This window comes from Leptodactylus fuscus, chromosome 3 (assembly GCF_031893055.1).
Source record: "Leptodactylus fuscus isolate aLepFus1 chromosome 3, aLepFus1.hap2, whole genome shotgun sequence".
Lineage (NCBI taxonomy): Eukaryota > Metazoa > Chordata > Amphibia > Anura > Leptodactylidae > Leptodactylus > Leptodactylus fuscus.
The window spans coordinates 105,718,233-105,740,775 of NC_134267.1; the positions used below are offsets into that span (position 1 = coordinate 105,718,233).

The 22,543-nt window shown below is 41.4% G+C and overlaps 1 protein-coding gene across 1 annotated transcript in view; it reads left to right on the top strand.

The window, feature by feature from the left end:
• The first annotated feature begins 9,843 nt into the window (after positions 1 to 9,843).
• The window catches only part of LAMA4 (laminin subunit alpha 4), a 131,029-nt gene continuing 118,329 nt past the window's right edge, over positions 9,844 to 22,543 (top strand). Inside the window, exon 1 of the mRNA XM_075268127.1 lies at positions 9,844 to 10,479. Coding sequence (XP_075124228.1) covers positions 10,276 to 10,479 — 204 coding nt within the window. The 5' untranslated portion in view covers positions 9,844 to 10,275. The remainder of the gene's footprint in view (positions 10,480 to 22,543) is intronic.

The window sequence follows — 22,543 nt, forward strand, 5'->3', positions numbered from 1 at the left end:
GGGCTCATACAGCATAGTTTTGCTGATAGAGTCCCTTTTAAAAATGAGTTTCATTCTGCAAAGAACAATCCTTCATATTCTACATCACCAGAAAAATTTGAAAAAAAAAAGTATACAAACTTGTACAATGCAACAAAAAAAATTGTCTTAGAGCAAAACTGACTGCACGAGGAAGTGTGTTAGGTGTGCGAGTGCGTAAACAGTTAACACCCCAAGTTTAGGGATTACTAGGGAAACAGATACCAAAAGCAACCACACAGAAAGCCCCCCAATGCACGGAGCTAGAAGGATAATAGTGGAAAACTTGCTGTACCCAATGTATGTTGTATGGCTTAGGGTGTGTTCACACTGTTGTCATTATCGTTTGCACTCATCCATCACAGAATGAGAGTATTATTATTTATTTATTATGCTTGCTTATATAGCGCCATCATATTCCGCAGCGCTTCACAGATATTGTCAGACACAGTCAGTCAATCTACATTCCCTATCAGTATGTCTTTGGTGTGTGGGAAGAAACCAGAGTACCCGAAGGAAACCCACACAAACACAGGGAGAACATACAAGCTCCTTGCAGATGTTGCCCTTAGCAGGATTTGAACCCAGGACTCCAGCGCTGCAAGGCTACAATGCTAACCACTGGGCTACTGTGCTGCCCAGTCATTAAAGACAGATGTAGACAGAGCTCCTTCCGTGGGTTGTCTATCTGCATTCAGACGGAAGAAAAAATTATGCATGCAGTTATAAAAGTAAATAAACATGACAGAAAACAGTATCCATGATGTCATTTACATTACAGTCTCCGGCACTCCTATTGAAGTGAAAGGGAGCGCCATCCGTAACCAGCCACGCCCACATTCAGTCTGGCTGTGCTCAAGTCGAATATGGACTGGAAGAAAGGACCTGCAGTCGTCTCTTCGTGAGAAAACCCCTTTAATGGATTTCCAGCAATCCAGTAGGAGAGTGTGCAGAAGATGGGACTAATGATCTGTCAAAGTTGTTGTTCAGGGATGACTGGGTCTAAGCTATGGAAGCTGATGGTTGTAGTTTCCCTAAGCCCACACTCTATGGTAAAGTCTCTTGCCTGAAGATGGTTTGGGTGATGAAGGTACAGGATTAAGGATTCAGGAGAACAACTCACAATATTTTTTGCGTATTAAGAGGCACTAGTAAATGGATTCCAGTGGAGGCCCAGGTAGTGTCAGAATGGGAGCTCAGTGAGGTGTGTATTGCTTCTTTTATTTTTTTTAACTCCTTTTCAGTTACTTGTAAACACAATGTACACATCAGAAACGGAATTTTGGAATTAAAGATCTTGTCATCTCTCCATGCCTTTTTAGTTTATAATTGCAATAATTAAAAACTTATTTGGCATCTTTTCTTATAACTCTGTTTTGACATTTATTATTATTATTATTAGTAGTAGTAGTAGTAGTAGTAGTAGTATTTTTAGTATAATTATTTGTATTATATTATTTATTATATTTATTTTTATTATTATTTATAGTGCACCATTAATTCCATGGTGCTGTATATTATTATATTAATTCCATGGTGCTTTACATTTGAAGGTTTACATGTGGTACACAAAATATACAAGACAAATATAATACTAACAATGACCGACTGGCACAATGAGATAGAGGGCCCTGCCCGCAAGGGCTTACAATCTATGAAGCATGATTGACCTCTTCCTCATACCACTCTGTGGTAAAGTCTCTTGACTGATGGTGGTTTACGTGATGAAGATAAAGGATTTAGGGTGAGTTCAGATGGGGTTTTTTGGTCTGGAACCTGAGGCGGAGGCCGACTCAGGTTTCGGACCAAAAACTGAAAGCCGGTGCACTGCATCGGCATCCAGCAGCACACTCTGCTCCAGATTAGGCCCAATGAATGAGCCTAGTCCGGAGGAGGGTGTGTCTTCAGGCCGAATCGCGAGGCGAAACAGCCTGAAGAATGAGCACCTTGCTTCTTTTTCCGGGAGCCGGAAAAAGCCGTCTCCTTGAAAAAACTCCTGAGCAGCTCCCTATGATTTCAATGGGAGCCGTCTTTTTGGTCAGGATTTTGAGGCAGATATGGCCTCAAAATCCTGACCAAAAATCTCCATGTGAACTCGCCCTAAGGATTCAGGAAAGGGTTTGAACAACAACTCACAATCTTTACTGTACAGTCATGGCCAAAAGTTTTGAGAATGATACAAATATAAATTTTTACAAAGTCTACTGCTTCAGTTTTTCTAATGGCAATTTGCATATACTCCAGAATCTTATAAAGAGTGATCAGCTTAACAGCAATTACTTGCAAAGTCAATATTTGCCTAGAAAATGAACTTTATCCCCCAAAACACATTTCAACATCATTGCAGCCCTGCCCTAAAAGGACCAGCTAACATCGTTTCAGTGATTGCTCCATTAACACAGGTGTGGGTGTTGATGAGGACAGGGCTGGAGATCAATCTGTCATGATTAAGTAAGAATGACACCACTGGACACTTTAAAAGGAGGCTGGTGCTTGGCATCATTGTTTCTCTTCTGTTAACCATGGTTATTACTAAAGAAACATGTGCAGTCATCATTGCACTGCACAAAAATGGACTAACAGGGAAGAGTATCGCAGCTAGAAAGATTGCACCTCAGTCAACAATCTATCACATCATCAAGAACTTCAAGGAGAGAGGTTCCATTGTTGGCAAAAGGGCTCCAGGGCGCCCAAGAAAGACCAGCAAGCGCCAGGACCATCTCTTAAAAGTGTTTCAGCTGCGGGATCGGGCTACCAGCAGTGCAGAGCTTGCTCAGGAATGGCAGCAGGCAGGTGTGAGTGCATCTGCACGCACTGTGAGGTGGAGACTCTTGGAGCAAGGCCTGGTCTGAAGGAGGGCAGCAAAGAAGCCAATTCTCTCCAGAAAAAGCATCAGGGACAGACTGATATTCTGCAAAAGGTACAGGGAGTGGACTGCTGAGGACTGGGGCAAAGTCATTTTCTCTGATGAATCACCTTTTCGATTGTTTGGGACATCTGGAAAACAGCTTATTCGGAGAAGACGAGGTGAGCACTACCACCAGTTGTCTCATGCCAACTGTAAAGCATCCTGAAACCATTCATGTGTGGGGTTGCTTCTCAGCCAAGGGAATCGGCTCTCTCACAGTCTTGCCTAAAAACACAGCCATGAATAAAGAATGGTACCAGAATGTCCTCCAAGATCAACTTCTCCCAACCGTCCAAGAGCAGTTTGGCGATCAACAATGCCTTTTCCAGCATGATGGAGCACCTTGCCATAAAGCAAAGGTGATAACTAAATAGCTCAGGGAACAAAACATAGAGATTTTGGGTCCATGGCCTGGAAACTCCCCAGATCTTAATCACATTGAGAACTTGTGGTCAATCAACAAGAGATGGGTGGACAAACAAAAACCTACAAATTCTGGCAAAATGAAAGCATTGATTATGCAAGAATGGACTGCTATCAGTCAGGATTTGGTCCAGAAGTTGATTGAGAGCATGCCAGGGAGAATTACAGAGGTCGTGAAGAAGAAGGGTCAACACTGCAAATATTGACTTGCTGCATTAACTCATTTTAACTGTCAATATAAGCTTTTGTTACTCATAATATGATTATAATTATAATTATAATTATATTTCTGTATGTGATAAAAACATCTGACAAACACACATAAAAACCAGAGGGCAGCAGATCATGTGACAATATAAGATTTGTGGCATTCTCAAAACTTTTGGCCATGACTGTAGTTTCAGCAAGGCACTTGAACAGTTGGTCCAATATGGAGGCACAGCTTTAGGACACCAAGAGAAGCTTACCAATAGTTCTCCCTGGGTCAGGTAGTGTTTTTCTAGTTCTAGCAGTCTCTTTCTCTCAATCTGCTCTTTTTCTCTTCAGGTTAATCAAAAACACCTGTGATTGGATTTCTAGGCCAAGTACAAGTATGGTCACTACAAGATATGCAAAATTACTGAAGGAATACTTAAGATAAAAAGAAATATAAAAATACTGTAAATCATAAATATTAAAAAAATGAAGAAATGAACAGGATAAATATCGTTCCTTCCATTATCCATATAGGGTCATTCCCTTCCATCTTACATTTGTTACCATAATGTCAAGAACACAACCATGGCTACAGAAGTTGTTTCAGACTTAATGCTTTCTTTATTCTGTATATCAGTTTGCACTACAGTCATAAGACAATCATAGGAAATGTGCTTCATCCCCATGATATGCCCTATTTCCTTCTGGCCAGTGCAAAAGGTTAACAATGCACTGCATTTGTGGCTTGTCCTATGACCGGTGTATTTTGCACAAAGCCAATAACACGATGACTGCAAAAGTTTTAATAAACTTTACAAAATATAGATTCCATATATTCCTTTTTTTTTTTTTTTTTTTTACAAATGGCTCAAAATAAGTTGAAAAAAGGAAAGAGCTAATACTCACCTCATCCCCCCCCCCCCCCCTTCCCATTGCTCGCTCCCCACTCCAATGCTTCCCAGGTCCCCAACTGGTATTCACTGTATGGTGTCCCTCAAACACAATCACTAACTGAGACGAGTCATCCTTGCTACCAGGGACTGGCTGAGCAGCCATTTTTATATACAGTCCTATGAAAAAGTTTGGGCACCCCTATTAATCTTAATCATTTTTTGTTCTAAATATTTTGGTGTTTGCAACAGCCATTTCAGTTTGATATATCTAATAACTGATGGACACAGTAATATTTCAGGATTGAAATGAGGTTTATTGTACTAACAGAAAATGTGCAATATGCATTAAACCAAAATTTGACCGGTGCAAAAGTATGGGCACCCTTATCATTTTATTGATTTGAATTCCCCTAATTACTTTTTACTGAATTACTGAAGCACAACATTGGTTTTGTAACCTCAGTGAGCTTTGAACTTCATAGCCAGATGTATCCAATCATAAGAAAAGGTATTTAAGGTGGCCAATTGCAAGTTGATCTCCTATTCGAATCTCCTCTGAAGAGTGGCATCATAGGCTACTCAAAACAACTCTCAAATGATCTGAAAACAAAGATTGTTCAACATAGTTGTTCAGGGGAAGGATACAAAAAGTTGTCTCAGAGATTTAACCTGTCAGTTTCCACTGTGAGGAACATAGTAAGGAAATGGAAGACCACAGGGACAGTTCTTGTTAAGCCCAGAAGTGGCAGGCCAAGAAAAATATCAGAAAGGCAGAGAAGAAGAATGGTGAGAACAGTCAAGGACAATCCACAGACCACCTCCAAAGAGCTGCAGCATCATCTTGCTGCAGATGGTGTCACTGTGCATCGGTCAACTATACAGCGCACTTTGCACAAATAGAAGCTGTATGGGAGAGTGATGAGAAAGAAGCCGTTTCTGCACGTACGCCACAAATAGAGTTGCCTGAGGTATGAAAAAGCACATTTGGACAAGGCAGCTTCATTTTGGAAACAAAAATTGAGTTGTTTGGTTATAAAAAAAAGGCGTTATGCATGGCGTCCAAAAAGAAACAGCATTCCAAGAAAAACACATGCTACCCACTGTAAAATTTGGTGGAGGTTCCATCATGCTTTGGGGCTGTGTGGCCAATGCCGGCATCGGGAATCTTGTTAAAGTTGAGAGTCGCATGGATTCCACTCAGTATCAGCAGATTCTTGAGAATAATGTTCAAGAATCAGTGACGAAGTTGCAGTTACGCCGGGGATGGATATTTCAGCAAGACAATGATCCAAAACACCGCTCCAAATCCTCAGGCATTCATGCAGAGGAACAATTACAATGTTCTGGAATGGCCATCCCAGTCCCCAGACCTGAATATCATTGAACATCTGTGGGATGATTTGAAGCGGGCTGTCCATGCTCGGCGACTATCTAACTTAACTGAACTTGAATTGTTTGTCCAAAATACCTTTATCCAGGATCCAGGAACTGATTAAAAGCTACAGAAAGCGACTAGAGGCTGTTATCTTTGCAAAAGGAGGATCTACTAAATATTAATGTCACTTTTCTGTTGAGGTGCCCATACTTTTGCACCGGTCAAATTTTGGTTTAATGCATATTGCACATTTTCTGTTAGTACAATAAACCTCATTTCAATCCTGAAATATTACTGTGTCCATCAGTTATTAGATATATCAAACTGAAATGGCTGTTGCAAATACCAAAATATTTAGAACTAAAAATGATTAAGATTAATAGGGGTGCCCAAACTTTTTCATAGGACTGTATATTAAGAGGCACTAGTAAGTGTAGTCCAGTGGAGGCCCAGGTAGTACCAGAATAGTTTCACAGTGAGGTGTGTATTGCTTCTTTTATTTTAATTTTTTAACGTATTTTGAGTTACTTGCAAACACAATTTACACACAAGAAAACCCCTAAAAGGAGCCTATTTTTGAATTAAAAGGGTCAATCACCTCCCCATGCTTTTTTAGTGTACAACTGCATCCCCCATAATTTAAAAAAAAAAAAAAAAAGCATTCTCTTATAACTATGTTGTGCCATTCCTCCTTGGCATAACTGACATCTCCCTTGTGACATTAGTGAGGGATTCGGCTGAATGGAAAATGTCAGTCATCAAACAGACAGTGTGACTAGGTTGATGCTTTCTCCCCGACCATGTGACTACTACAGTACATGTATAATTTCACTTTGCTGCAACAGAAAGATTACAAAGAGGCACCAATGGAAAAGGAATTACTTGATGGTGCCAGTTTATGATGGAAAAACTATGTGACAGGTGTTGAATATCCTGTAAACTGTAGTGCTGTTACTTTACTCACCCAGAAGTTGTCCTTTGTAATTCCATTTGTGTCCATATTGAGCTTTGTGATGTGACTTGGCAATTCATATATGCTCTTCGAGCAGAATGGAAGTTATTTTCTTTATGAAAGTTTTGAGAGCCCTAACCTAACTGGTCAACGGGCCCTTGCTATATAAATGACAACACAGAACAAAGACAAGACAAACAACAACAAAGGGAAATCAGCTAGCCAAGGGTCCAGTAACAGTCAAGCAATGCAGTAAAGAATCAAAATCGAAGAGAGTAGTCAAAGGGTAAGCCAGAGGTCAGCAATACAATAGTAGCAGAAGAGGATCTTAGCAGGGACAAACTCATAATAGCCAGTACTTCTATGAGGGCTGATCTCCAGTATATAGGAAGCCTAAGACCCACCCTAGGCTTGATTGGAAGACAGGCTGTCAGTCACACAGGCCAGACTAGAACTAACCATTTGATGAATAGAGGAAACAAGGTGCAGGAGATGGGTGTGGTGGAAATTCAATTACTGAGAGAAAGCAGTGTTTACAGCTCTTTCTCAGTAAGCGGAGGGTGGCACAGGGTGGCATAGAGACCCGAACAGGCAGAGACATTATACAATTATTATCAAATGGGAACATTTTTATATACATCCAGACATCTAAAGAATGTGATTTCACCTAAGCTGCTCTGATTGTCATGAATTCTGATCTTCATGACTTTATTTGTGAAGAAAACAGGATACCATACAATTTTTTCATATCTAACATGCATTAAAAACAGTCTGGGGCCGCACGGTGGATAGGGGCCGCACGGTGGCTCAGTGGTTAGCACTGCAGCCTTGCAGCGCTGGAGTCCTGGTGTTCAAATCCCACCAAGGGCAAAAAACTATCTGCAAGGAGTTTGTATGTGCTCCCCATGTTTGCATGGATTTCCATCCCTTATTCCAAAAAGACATACTGATAGGAAAAAAAAATGTACATTGTGAGCTCTATGTGGGGCTCACAATCTACATTAAAAAAAAAATAAAAACAGTCTGTCAGCAGGAAAACCGGTATCAAACTAATGACAGAATCTTGTAGGGAGGCTTCTATACTTTACAAGGATATCTTTCTCATTCTGTATTGAAACTCCATTTTCATGAAAGCCAGTGTTTTATTCTAATGCAAATTAGCTGAAAAGACCTTAAAGAGGACCTTTCACCATCTGGGGCGCATGCAGTTTAATACACCGCTAGAAAGCCAACAGTGCAGCTGAATTCAGCGCACTATCGGCTTTCCCGTTCTGTGCCCCTGGTGAAGAGCTATCGGTGCCGGTACCGTAGCTCTTTACAGTCAGAAGTGTCTGTTGCGCTGTACTGTGAGAGGTGGTGTTGCTTACCACCCAGCGATGACGCTGAGCGTGAGGAACGCCCTCCCATACTCGTCTATGGACAAGTACTATCAGGAGAGGAAGGGGGTGCTCACTGCTCTTACAGTAGCGCAATAGGTACTACTGTGAGGAAGGGCATTCCTGACTGACTGTCAGAAACACCCATCTGACAGTGATGAGCTATGGTACCAGCACCGATAACTTTTCACCGGGGGCACGGAACGTGAAAGCCGATTTGGCATCCTAGAAACACAGAGCCATGTTACAAATCACCTAGATACAACCAGCCATGTACACACACATGGTTAGGTAGTTTGAATAAAGGTATTTTTCCACCGTTTAGTCTTATTAATGAAACTTATGTCTTGTGTCCTATGTGCCATGAATGTGATCTGGTCACTTACAGAATACCAGGGATTCATATGGTGAGTCTGACTTTATTAAATAAGACCAATTCATGGGATATATAAAATGTGCCCAAATTTAAATTCATGTATATTCGAAAATTGTATGACATCTTGTTCTATACACGAATAAGTAAAGACTATATATATGCATTTATCTGTTTTGCACTTTTTTTCTTTCTAGAAATCAGGCAGTTTGTATTCCAGAATGCACAGCTCAGATTCTCTACTGCTTTGCAAACTTCCCTACTCTTTAGAAGTGAACATTTGCCTTTTTTAAGAGCCTGTGAAAGTATACTTTTCCATATAAGTCATTTGGAAAGGTTACATTCCATGTAGTGTATGAGCCTACAGTAAGAAGCAGTGGTCAGCCTTGGGCAATGTAGTCTGGCTTCATACACTACCAGTCTTGTTCCTGATGTCTCACAAAGCATTTCTTTAACTAGAAAACAGAACGCTCTTTGTAAATAGAGGTTCACATTTCTGAAACATTTAGGCGCTGGCTAGTTTACAGAATAATATACGCCAAAAAAGCACAGGCTTGGCAAGTCTAGCATGTTACATTAAAGCTGTACAACACCAGCAGTAACATAGTATTAGTATGCAATGTATTATATAAACTGTATTATATAACCTAAACCTATTCCTTCATTATATTTATAACAGTTGCTACTTGTGCGTTTTAAAGGGGTATTACCAAAGCAGACATTCCTCACCTATCCACAGGAAAGGCGAATATTCAGGGCCCCATTACTGGTATCCTCAGGAGAATGGCGTCCAGAGTGATAAATGACAATTGTGAAGATATCCTTTTAACAATGAAACCTACTGTAAGCTTGTCTGGTTTTCATGTTTGCCAAGGGGAGGGGTATTTAATACAGTATATTGCTGGACTATAGACAGGGCTGTCCGTATAACACTGATATTGATGGATGGATGAATAAGGAAGGGAAACATGACAACTACAATAAAAAAAAAACAAAAAAAAAAAAAACAATACAGTACAGCAATATGAAATTTCATGTAGTATGCACAATATTCCTTAAATGTTTACATGCCTTCTGAGGAAAATACACAGCTACTTCTCCATTTACAGTACTTATTATTTGGATATCAGCCTGACTGCAAACAGAATCTGATCATGTCTACCCAGCCTTACATGGCTGCAGTCTTCCCTCATAGTGTACAAGTGTAAATGACAGCTTGACAGGCTGACTTTGTTATCGGTGATAAGGCAGCCCTGCAGTCAGGCGTATACTGAAGAGAACAAGCCTTCATCTCTGTCCCAGCCTAATCATCCTCTCAGTGTAACCTAGTTGTGGGCAGCCAGGCAGAGCTTCCAGAGGGAGGGTCTAACATTGAAGGTAAACTTCACTGCAGTGAGGGGAAGCAGAATGTGAGACACAACTGTACAGTGTGAATCCTGTGGCCTGACACACACAAGACAAGGTGGCTCAGGAGCTGGTGAAGTGCTACACCCTCAAGTAAGAACACTCATTTCTTCCCATCCCCATATTGATGATTCCATTCTAGTCTCCGGGGATAGTAATTCAGCTGGTAAAAGCAAAGACTGAGAATGTTTCCTTGTGTGTGAGCGAGAATCAGCAGTGGAGATCCTTCTACGCTGCACATCTGGAAAGTAAAGCCTCAGCACAAGTCTTAATGTTGGAAGCTGTGCAGAAGTGAAGAGGGTGTGTATCTCAACTGGACTTGGATGTTGTAGAGAAATATTTCAGAATTCAAGAAAAGATGGCTTGCCTATTACAAATGTGGCATGCTTGTGTGCTGCTTACTCTCTTAGAATACTTGTACCCTTGCAATGCATCATATGAAGGTAGCGCCTTTCACCTGGAGTCGGAAGGTAGTACATCCGCCACCAACAGCAGGCATGACTCCAATATTATTGACATCCAGCAATCTTACATTCCTGCCAGGCTGATTCCATTGTCACAGGTAACTAGCCTTTATATTATTCTTGTGCCAGTGTTGTCTTTTTTATGTTGAGATTATAGTTAATAATGAATTTATTCACTACTTGATAACAGAATACTGTAAGTGTATCTGACTTACCATAGGTAAAATATAAAGCCAACTAGTTTATATGGCACTTTCCTGATAAGACGTTACTATAAGTACTCCTGTAAGAAACTGGGGGAACACATTAACTGACACAAAAATGTGCAGAGAGATGAATGAGACAAACTTCAGGTTTTTATAGCCATCATAAAGTATTGTACTTCTTGTTGTTGAAAAAAGTTTGCATTGCCTTTGGGTCAGCAACAAACCTATTCCTTAGTGCTAATTCAGACAACCATAATGCAGTCATATTATACAGTCCGTATTACAGCTGCAAATCCTGTCCCAACAGTAAGCTTAATGGCTCGAACCTATAGCACCATAGACTTGTATGATACCACTAGTTTGGGTATTTAGATCGATGGAATGGGATTTGTGACTGTAAGACATATACATATAATATGGCCACATTGCAGCCTGAAATAGAAATTATAGTAGATTGCTGTAAGTGAATAAAAAGAAGTCAGAGTCAGTAATCCTTAAGGCTAAGTTCACATTTGCATCAGAGTCTGCATTGGGGACTCCACCACAGAAATCGCCAGTAATCGGTGGAAAGAAGTCCTGCGTGGACTTCTCTCCACTGCTTTCAGAATAAAACAGCAGGCATCCCGCAGAACCTATTACAGTCTATACCCCTATATAGTCTAACCACTGTTTTAGCAGTCTGGCTTTCCATCCTTCGGGGTCCCCCAGTGGAGGACGGTGCACAGATGTGAACCTAACCTTACATGGCTAGTCATGCTCTCAGCCAAGAATTGGAAACAATTGTAACCAGTCAACTGTAGGTGATACACGGCCTGAACTTCAGAATTCAGGCTGTAGCAAACTACTGCACCCAACAACGTCTTAGTAATAGTCTACATCACTACTCCTTGACCGAGACCTTGTATATCTGCTGACTACCGAGTAACCAGCACTGTGCTTTACTTATTCCCGATGTATCTTACAGTTTCCTGTCATGTGGCCCCACACAGTATATATAATTTGAGCTAAGTGAACAGTAAAATATTTTATATTCGATATTCGTTTCGAATAGCCCCTCAATATTCGACTATTAAAACAAATATCGAACCCCATTATAGTCTGTGGGGAAAAAATGCTCGTTTCAGGGGATCCCACTGTTTGACTCAGGAGAGTCACCAAGTCCACTATGACACCCCAGGAAATGATGCCAACACCCTGGAATGCAACTGGGACAGCAGGGCCTGGGGGCATCTAACATGCCCAAGTCACTGTATTACGTCGGGATACCTGTCAGCTTTCGATATGCGGGAGCTGACTTTTTCCCATAGGAATGCATCGACCAGCGTTGATTGGCCGAATGCCATACAGAGTATAGCATTCGGCCAATCAACACTGGTTCTGCCGGAGGCTCGTCTGTGAGGAGTCTGTGAGTCTAATATCGGACCAGAATGGAGACTACTGTGGACTGATCTTAGACTCCGCCTCCTCCGGCAGAACCTCTCCAAAACCACGACGCAGTATAAAACATCCAAGAGTCCTCTACAGTATAATACTCCAAAGTGACCCAATATGGTATAAAATTTTCCCCTGAACCCCTACCCCCACAATGTAATGCTCCACAGTGGTTCAACACTGTATAATATACCAGGGTAACCCCACACAGTATAAAATGCTCCCAAGTGCCTCCCCCCATAGTATAATACTCGTCAGTGGCCCCCCACAGTATAATGCACCACAGTGTTCCTACAAGGTATAAAATGCTCCCTTCAGTCCTCACATAGTATATAATCCTCCTAAGAACCCTCCCCATAGTATAATGCTCCACAGTGGCTCCAAACAGTAAAATATGCTAACCAGAGGACCATGCCACAGTGTAATGCTTCACAGTGGCCCCACACAGTATAATATGTTTCCCAGAGTCCTCCCCACAACATAATGCTCTATAGTGGTCCCACACAGTATAATATTCTCCGCAAAGCCCCACACAGTATAAAATGTTCCCCAGTGTCCCCACTGTATAATGCTCCACATTGGCCTCATATACTGTAATACCCCCAGTGACTGGAAGCCTCGAGCTGCTTCGGGCTAACCCCACAAGATTCATTTCAATGAATAGTCGCGAGGTTCGGCCCTCCAGTTTGTTTCACTAATATTGTATTATACTTAGGGGTATTCTCAGATCCTAAAGTATAATAAGTGGCATCCCAGAGAAGGTGAATAAAAAAAAAAAGTTATACTCATCTTGCCTTAACTCTCCTGGGCATCTCTACAGCGCGTGGCAGTCCCCTGGCATCCTCTTCAGGCCTCTTATGGACTCTCTTGGCTGATGTTGCACTCCCTGGGTCACTGTGAGGCCTGTGATTGGATTTCAGTGGTCACATTGGGTGCGCTAAGGTCATGATGCAGGGCACTCAGGATAAGTGAGGCAAGTATATATATAAATATAAGTTTTTGTTAATTTTACTTACCTCCACTTATACACCTATGGTCTGAGGACACCCTAGAGTATAATCGTGTTTTATGGGTGATGAACCCCAATATTCAGTTTCAGTGATCCTGGGGAGTGCAGCAGACTCTTCTCTGTACTAAGGGTGACATGTGCATCAGTCATAAGGTACAGCAATATCAAACACAGTCCTTACACATCCTTAAAGCATTGTGCTTGATATTCAGCTAAGAGGCTATAGTGGTCAACCATACATTGCAGCCTCTTCAGATGACATGTGGGAATAGGAACCCCCACTAATCACATACTGATTGTTCTTCCTGAAGATAGGTCATCAATAAGTATGTCCTAGAAAACCTTTTTTAGGCTAAGGCCCCACGGGCCGAATCCTCTGTGCTAAAGCGCTGCAGGCACAACCGCGGTGTGAACGCATTGGGGTTCTTCCCGCAGTGCTTTGAACAGAAAGTTCACAGAGTTTTCCTCTGCGGACTTTCTGTTACAATTATATCTATGGGAAATCCGCCGGTGTTTCCGTAGATATAATTGACATGCTGCGATTTTCAAAACCACAATGGTTTTAGAAATCACAGCGGGTCTGCGCTGCGATTTTTTTCCCACAAAGTGGGCATGGGATTCACATGAATCCCATCCACTTTGCAAGTACTGTACAATGTCACAATTTCTCCCGTGGTGTTTTCACCACGGCCAAATCGCAGCGTTATCGGCCCCAGCCTTAAGCTGAGGCTCCACGTTGCGGAAACAGAGCAATTTTTTTTGCAGATTTTGTGGGGGTTTTGAGCCAAAGCCAAGAATGAATACAAAGGGAATAGGAAATATATAGGAAGCTCTCATACTTCTACCTTTTGGTCAATCCACTCCTGACTTTGGCTCAAAAAAACGCAGCAAAATCTGCAACAAAAAAAGCTGCGTTTCCGCAACATGGGGCTTTAGCCTAAGGCTAAGACCCCAGAGGCCGGAACCGCCGCACTAAAGCGTTGTGGGAACAACAGCGGCGTGAACGCATTAGGGTTCTTCCCGCAGTGCTTTGAACAGAAAGTTCATTGAGTTTTCCTCCGCGGACTTTCTGTTACAATTATATCTATGGAAAAGCTGTATAGTTGGGAAATGCACAGGACACTGAAGGTGAGGCCATCTAGTAAGTCAGAGCACCTGTACTTTGTGCACTACACTACTGAATGAATGAACGAACGAACGAACGAACGAACGAACGAATGATACTCTTGCCAAAGATAGTGTGTGGTACTGCAAGTGGGTGTTTGTGATATCCTAAAATTATTGACAATATAATTTCCAGTTAAAAAGCAACACCATCACCAGCCATTAGAAGTCAAAGTGGCACAGCAGTCTAAAATAGTACATATCAGCTTTAATAATCCAGCGATCGGAAAGGATCTCAATGCCCAAACCACATACATTTTCTTCTGAAAGTAGTCTATACTTTATTTTTGTATACGGTATACAGACACTGCCCTTACTCTGTGACAGGAGCTATAATAATAAGTAAGCAAATTGCTGTAATGAAGGAAAGTGGTTGCTTTTGGCGGCATAACTACAAACTCCATGTTGCCAGGAAACTTGCACTGTGGCGGAAGGAAGCTTGATCACATGTACTTGCTGTTGCATATGGTTGTAGCCTCAGTAAGGGGGCGCTGTGTTGATACAGCTAATCGCCTAGCAGTGAGATCAGGTTGTCAGGTTGTGTCCAGGGACATTCAGTCTGCAACTGGTGGCAATGCCCATAGGTTGTGCACCTCTGATCTAGATGCTTCACAACCCTAACCCAAATAATAAAATTAGAAATATGATATAAAATGTAGCGGGATGATGTCCAAGGATTGAGATATTTCTAGAAACTAAAATAGATGCAGTCATTTGCCATGCTGTAATAACACTTGCACGTTCTTCTCAAGCTGAAGTCAAATGTTATCCATGTCTGGTTTGGAGAGTGTGAAATAGCACTGAGTACATCTGGAGATATGTACTGTCAATGCACCATGTAGAAATGTGCGGCAGCAGTGTGAACACCAGATCAGTTACATGGCTGGCCGCTCATGGTTTCAATCATTAACACACACTGGATTATTCCCCACTCATTATCCTAAGTCTGTTACCTCCATGAAACAGAACTTTCCCTGTTAAACTGTATAGCTTCTGGGACACTTAAAGGGGACCTGTCACATAAAAAATGCATTGTATGTTGGTATAGAGCAGGAGGACCTGACTAGATCAATGTTTAGTTTTGTAAGAGCGATTCAAGAAAACATGTATTATATTTATATTAATTTATATATTTGCTCTTTCTTAAAGACAGTGATCTAATTTGCTAAGAGTAACAGTCATCTAACCAAAGTGGTGGAAGATGTGGCCATGCCCAGGGTGCACCAAATAGCTCATTGACATATAGAATAAGCAGTTTATTCCTCAGATTTCACTTTTACACAAACGAGGTTTATACAGTATGTAAGTAGTGACTCAAGGAGGCGAAGGTAATCTTCATCAAAAGAATATTATTTGGTCATTAAGGCAAACCCATTTGCAGTGTGCATACTACACATAGACTGCAATTAGTGTATTTACAGTTATGCAATGTATCACTTTTCTTTTATGTACTGTGATGACCATCATAATTCATAAAATTGACATGCTTTGATGACCATCATAAAAACCTATGCCAGCTGGCATTAAAGTGTGAGTAATTCATCTCAGGTAGCAGTGAATGTATCAACAGAACAATTCAATGTATAGAACTTAGCACTTCAACATATCAGGGATCAGATGTTTAAAAGATCAAGAGCAAATCCCACCCAATTTGTTTCCCCATTACTGGTATTTTCAATGGTATAAAGACAATGGAAATAAGAGTGCCCCAACACAGGGTTAAAAAACCTCATGTTATGTCAAAGGATGTGCCCCTGCATTATCAGCCAAAGAGAGAAAGTAGCATAAGCAAATCCGCCTACTATGTCATCAGAAATTTATTAGTGCCACTCAAATGTAAGAATGTAAATGTAACCAAGAATAGGGATTCCTGGAAAATAAAACATAAATGGATTAGTTTATTCAGTCAACATCTTCTTATTGTGGGTTTCATATCCAACATTCTCGTTATCATCATTACCATCATGGGTGACTTCAATATCCACATTAGGGCTAAGGTCTCAGGTAGCAAAATGCAGCAAAAAAAACATTGGGGAAAAATGCAGTGGAAATGTTTTTCTGAGTTTTTCTCAGCGGTCTTTCTGCCCCTATTATACCTATAGGGAAAACACCAGCATGTCTGCAGACATAATTGACATGCTGTGATTTTCAAAAACACAGCTTTCCTGCTGCAGATTTTTTTTCTGCAATGTGTGGATGGATTAAACAGAATCCTATAAACTTTGTAGGTACTGTAAAATGCAGCATATTAAAGGGATTCTACCATTAACTTTTACCAAACTTACCACAAACTTTTACCAAAACTTTTTTCTGTGGATAACACGTCGGAATAGCCTTTAGAAAGGCTATTCGTCTCCTACCTTTAGATGGGATCTCCGCCGTGCCGTCCCTTAGTAATACCGTTTTTTACCGGTATGTAAATTAGTTATCTGGCAGCGATGGGGGCAGGCCCCAGCGCTGAAAATGTGAGGGCGTCCGCACGGCTGCCAGAGAACAGGATCCTGCGCCGCCTCTATCTTCTGCTGGATCCTCCCCTTCTTTCTTCAGCAGCGTCACCTCTGTCGGCTGTTACACTAGTAGTGTAAGCCTTTCTAAAGGCTATTCCGACATGTTATCCACAGAAAAAAGTTTTTTAATGGTAGAATGCCTTTAACAACGTGGGGCTCCAGCCTAACATGTGCCATTCAGCCTCCCCAATACTCCTGTCACTTGCCTCCTCTTTTGGCCTCTCTCAGTGGTGCACCAAACCACTGCTAGACCTCATAGACCTTTCACCTACCTCTTCTTACTTTCTGTCTTCAACTACAAACCGTCCATACACAAAATCCCAAAGTTAACATAAGAAGCACAAAGGAAACTTAAACATCTATACATTCTTAGACTCTCAAGAGTTGCTGAAAAGTGATGGAATAAAACACTTCCAGCATGATCTATCTGCATACAAACATGCCATCCGACTCCTCAGTTTTAAGTCTACATTCACTTCAACAAAACACGACTACTTTAGTATACTTATATCTTTTATATCTTCTCTATCCCACAACCACAGAATTATTTAACACCTTTAGATATTGTATTTCAAGTCTGACTGAGAATGACTAATAATAAAGGTCCAAGCTTGTCTGAGAATATGAGGGTGCAATGAGCATTGAAAGTGTCTATACAACTGATGGCTTTTGAACTGTTAGGTGCAATACGGTTTCCAAGTAAATCATATTGGCTGGGTGCCGTGGCCTTAGTGTGCATGTCCTGTGTAGCACCTTTTTGCAAAATTCTCTTTGAAATGCAGCCCCAAAATATTGTCTACTGGAATTCCATCGCTAGGTTTTTTCTCATGCCATTCCTGCTGACACTCAATTTCAGACTTTCAGCAATGGTCGCTATTTCCAGATATCCATTCCATTTCTGTAAATCCTCTTCACTTTTATGGGTGTTAGAGAAACAGTGTAGCTCAGAGAGTTACTCTGTTTCTGTGAAACCTAACCACCAGTGACAGCCTGGACTTGACAACCCATCAGCTGGGATGGGTTGAGGGAGAGCCAAGCAATGGAGCCTGGAGAAGGAGTCATTTTAGAGGCAGATATGGGTCTCAACAGCTGAACCCACATCTAACAGATATTTGGGGCATATCCTGAGATTATGCCATAAATGTCTTTTGTGGACAAACCCTTTTACAGATGAGTAACACTTCCTTTACATCATGTGCTGCTTTAGCAATGATACTTCAGTAGTCCTGAACTAGTCGTTCTTTACATCCTGGAAGTGATGATGCCCTCTACTATCATGTGACCCGCATGCCAAGGAACCATATCCTGGTAGAGCAAGTCTTAACTCCTGGAATATAAAAAGGGAATGTTGACACAAAACCACCAGTGGAGTGGCTGTGGAATTTAAGAGGTTTCATAACATTTGCTGTTTACTTACTCTCATACAGCCCTTTTATGCTATAGATTTTTTGCTTAAATTGTATTGCTAGGTATATGATAAAAAAAAAATACTGTCAAACAGAAGACTCTGTACAAATTTGTCTTTTTTTTTACTTTTTGCTTGGCTCATTATATGCCAAGGTTGCTTGAGATGATCAACTTTTTAGAATAGACATGATATTGTAATACTCTGTCACAAGATGTCTATTCTGTGTGATCAGATCACCCAGTGGTTGGATTATGCCCGTAAAAGTATTTGGAATACATGAAAACATGTAGGCATACTAAGCTGGTTTTCTTGTACACAAATTAACCAGAAACATCGCCCATCTCTTCTAACTTTTATCCAATGTCAAGACAGTAACACTGGCAGATAGGACCCAATTTTTGTGATTCTACTGCTCTGACTACCATGGATCATACATTTATACCAGCACAAACGTTTGACTGGTAACCCAGAGTGCTATATGAGTCCTAAGAGAGATAAGATGACAGACAGAAAATAGCCTGATAAAAGCAGGAACTGCCTGTAGTGCATACTAGTTAGCAGAAAAAAAATGTTCCATTGTGAATTTCCTGGCGGAACATAGAATACTTTGTCTGTCATTACTGTCATTAATACTTTATTTGGATACTATTGGGGTATGAGAGGAGAGATAACATGGCTGCTACAGCAAAACTAAGTCTTCCTGAGTTGATGGGCACCAGCACAATATATACATATATGATATTTGGCAGTTGGAGTATCTTCTGTACAGTTTCCTAGGTGTTGGGGGTTCATGTTAAAGGGGCTCTGTCATTAACTAAACATATACTTGCATAGCCTTTAGAAAGGCTACTCCACACATACCTTTTGTATGTTGATCCCCTCAGTAGTTTTTGAATGAGCCAGTTTTTACCCATATGCTAATCAGCCTCCAGCGAGCATTGGAAGTCTTAGCGAGCACTGTCTGCTATGTGTGTGTGAGAGCAGGGAGATGAGTCATCAGCAGCAGCCTGTGCTGTACAAACAGCAGAGAGACAGTGCTTGGTGAGACTTCTGGGTGCATGCTTTAAGCTAATTAGCATATGAATAAAAAGAAGTTCATTCAAAAACTACTGAAGCGATTTACATACAAAAGGTATGTGTGGAATAGCCTTTCTAAAGACTATGCAAGTATATGTTTAATTAAAAATGACTTTTCCCAATGATAGAGCCGCTTTAAGCACAGGCTTCAACTGCTGAATGACAGCAGAGGCTGAAAACTCTGAAACTGTGTGAGTTTATCTAATTAAAAATGAGCAGTTTCTGTAGTTATGAAAATTGACTTAAACGGTAACAAAACCAGAAAATAAATTATGTAGATCCGTTCTAAACACCTAAAGCCTAAAACTGAATTTTTAGTTTCTGCGACGGTTCACACTTGAGAAACATTTCTCCAAATGTTAATGAAACCTATCAAAAATCTCAAATAGAAACAATTTATATAGAAGGGTGTTGCTAAGCTTGTTTTCTTTACACAGTTCATTTTCCCAGTCAGAATTATCTAGTTTAGCATATGCTGCTCAGTATAATACCTGGGTCACAAGGGCAAGCATGTTTTATTTCCTATACTGGGTAAATGAGTCCTTCAGATTAGTCATGCTATTTTCTTTGGTGGAAATAACACCATTAAATTTACAGAGAGATCTAAACCACACATGTTTCTCATTTGTGTGTATCAGTTTCTCACGGAGATATTAATGAAAATCATCTGTCGGCGTACAAGTAATCACCGTGCACCCAATTATAGGGACGGCGGTAAGCTCAGAGTTTACAGCCCCTCATAACTGACTTCACTGAAGAAGGGGCCTCACTTACATTTGGTCCTCATTTAAATAGCATTTTTAACCAACAGTTAACATCCTGTCTGTGGGGAGAGGATACAGTGGATGCAATCCTCAAAGATGTACTTGAGGTCTAACATTGTTAAGCTATTCTTAAAGAGGACATTTCATGTCCTCAGGCACATACGGTTTTATATACCGCTAGAAAGCTAACATTGAGCTGAATTCAGCACACTGTTGGCTTTCCCGTTATGTGCACCAGGAGAAGAGATATCGGTGCATTTACTGATTCCGCTTCACAGTCGAAAGGGTGTTCCTGACTATCTAGCTGGGATCGCCCCTCCTGACAGTCTGTCCGTAGCGCTATACTATCAGAGTGGGCATTTCTTACATCCCAGTGATGATGCTGAGCGTTGAGGAAAGCCAGTCCCTCCCCCCTCCTGACAATACTCATCCATAGACTAGTTCTGGGGGCATTCCTCACTGCTCAGCGTCATCGCTTGGCGGTAAGGAACGCCCCCTCACAGTATAGTACAACACCCAGTACTGTCAGGAGGGGCATTTCCTTTAAGACTGTCAGGAACGCCCTTCTGACAGTGAAGAGCTATTGGTAACGGCACCGATAGCTCTTCCCTGGGGCACATAAATAAAACAGTATATAAAACCGGATGTGCCCAAGGACATGAAAGGTCCTCTTTAAGCTTGTCTAATAGTCTTAAATTCATCTTCCTCTTGTAGCTGGGCCCAAATAGTGGTTGCAGCATTGTATCCTCACAGAAAAAAACATCTGATTCACTCCTTGTTGAGATATACTAGATGGAGTACAATCTGAATTCTTGTCTTTAAACCTTGTGCTTGAGTCTTTTATTCCCTGTACTGGTTTTTGTAAAACTACAGTACATCTTCTCTCCATGCTTGCAAACAGGGCAAACTCTTCCTTGTGTGATATAAAAGCTGCGTTGTGTGCTCTTTGCCAATTAGATGTCTATGCTGCTGCCACATAGGGTTAGGCCCCACGTTGCAGAAATGCAGCACTTTTTGTTGCAGATTTTGCTGTGATTTTTTGAGCCAAAGTCAAGAATGGCTACAAAAGGATTGAGGAATATATAGGAAATATTTATAATTCTACCTTCTGCTCAATCCATTCCTGGCTTTGGCACACAGCAAAATATGCAAAAAGAAAAAAAGGTGCATGCAGGGTTCCTCTGTCCGCTTGAGAAGTCGGACATCTTCACTTGCGGACAGGGAAGGACGGGCACGGAGTGCAAAAGAACGCACCCGATGCCCATTGAAATAAATGACAGGTGTCACGGACACAGCTAGTGTCCGCTCCTAGTGTCCGTGACAGATTTTGAGCGGACACTACATGTCGGACACCGACGGTAGTGTGAACGCTCCCTAAATCTAAAAGAATTTTCTAAGTGGATTATTGAGCTGCAGTGTTGTGACCTGGCCACTGCACAGTGTATCCAGTCTTCTACTTCTATTCCATACACCATCATCTCAGTGCTGGAGGTAGCTAAGAATAGCTTATCAGTGGTTGTGCAAGGTGTCAGGCTCACACCAAACTGACACATTCCAGGAAATCCCCTGAAAATTTTACAGGGCCCCCAGTGACCACAAGAATGGGGATTTCTTGTACGCCTGCCTGAATGTAACTACAGTCTAGAATACTGGAGATTGCCAACTTTACTTGTCATACAACAACATCAGGGAAAAAATAACCTTAAAAAGTTATATTTGCAACTTAATTTTGGGGAATTGCTCTTTGAAATGAGAACTAGCTATGGCATTTAGTCTTATTAACTGATGTGGTTCTGTAGAGTATGCCAGCCAGAAATGGCATGATCCCAATCCGAGCTTCAATGAGATGTTGTGGAGCCAGACCTCCGTGTGTGCTTCTTTAGCAAGCTGCTTTCTAATGGACTTTAACCCCTTCCCAACATCCGCTGTAGTAGTATGGCAGATGTCGGGTCTTTAAATATGAAGAAGTACAGAGGCCATAATCACTAGGTTTCTGGTATGTGAGACACGGTGGTAATGCCTGTGATCGGAGTCCACTCCTAATGGGGCATTAACCCTTTGAAGTAGCCACATTTCCTCCCATCCCCCCTCCTTTTGTGCACCCACCATTTCACTTACTTAAATGTTACAAGACAGTTCCTACATGGTGACATCTCTAGGACCGTCTTGTCTCCATGACAGCTGGGATCCTTATGAAGTCTCCCAGGCCTGTCTTTACTATATTTATAGCAAGCTTCAATAAAGACATAGTAATTTCTAGAGATGAGCGAACACTAAAATGTTCGAGGTTCGAAATTCGATTCGAACAGCCGCTCAATGTTCGTGTGTTCGAACGGGTTTCGAACCCCATTATAGTCTATGGGGAACAGATACTCGTTAAGGGGGAAACCCAAATCCGTGTCTGGAGGGTCACCAAGTCCACTATGACACCCCAGGAAATGATGCCAACACCTCTGGAATGACACTGGGACAGCAGCGGAAGCATGTCTGGGGGCATCTAACACACCAAAGACCCTCTATTACCCCAACATCACAGCCTAACAACTACACACTTTACACACTCAATACCACCTCTCTGACAGTAGGAAAACACCTT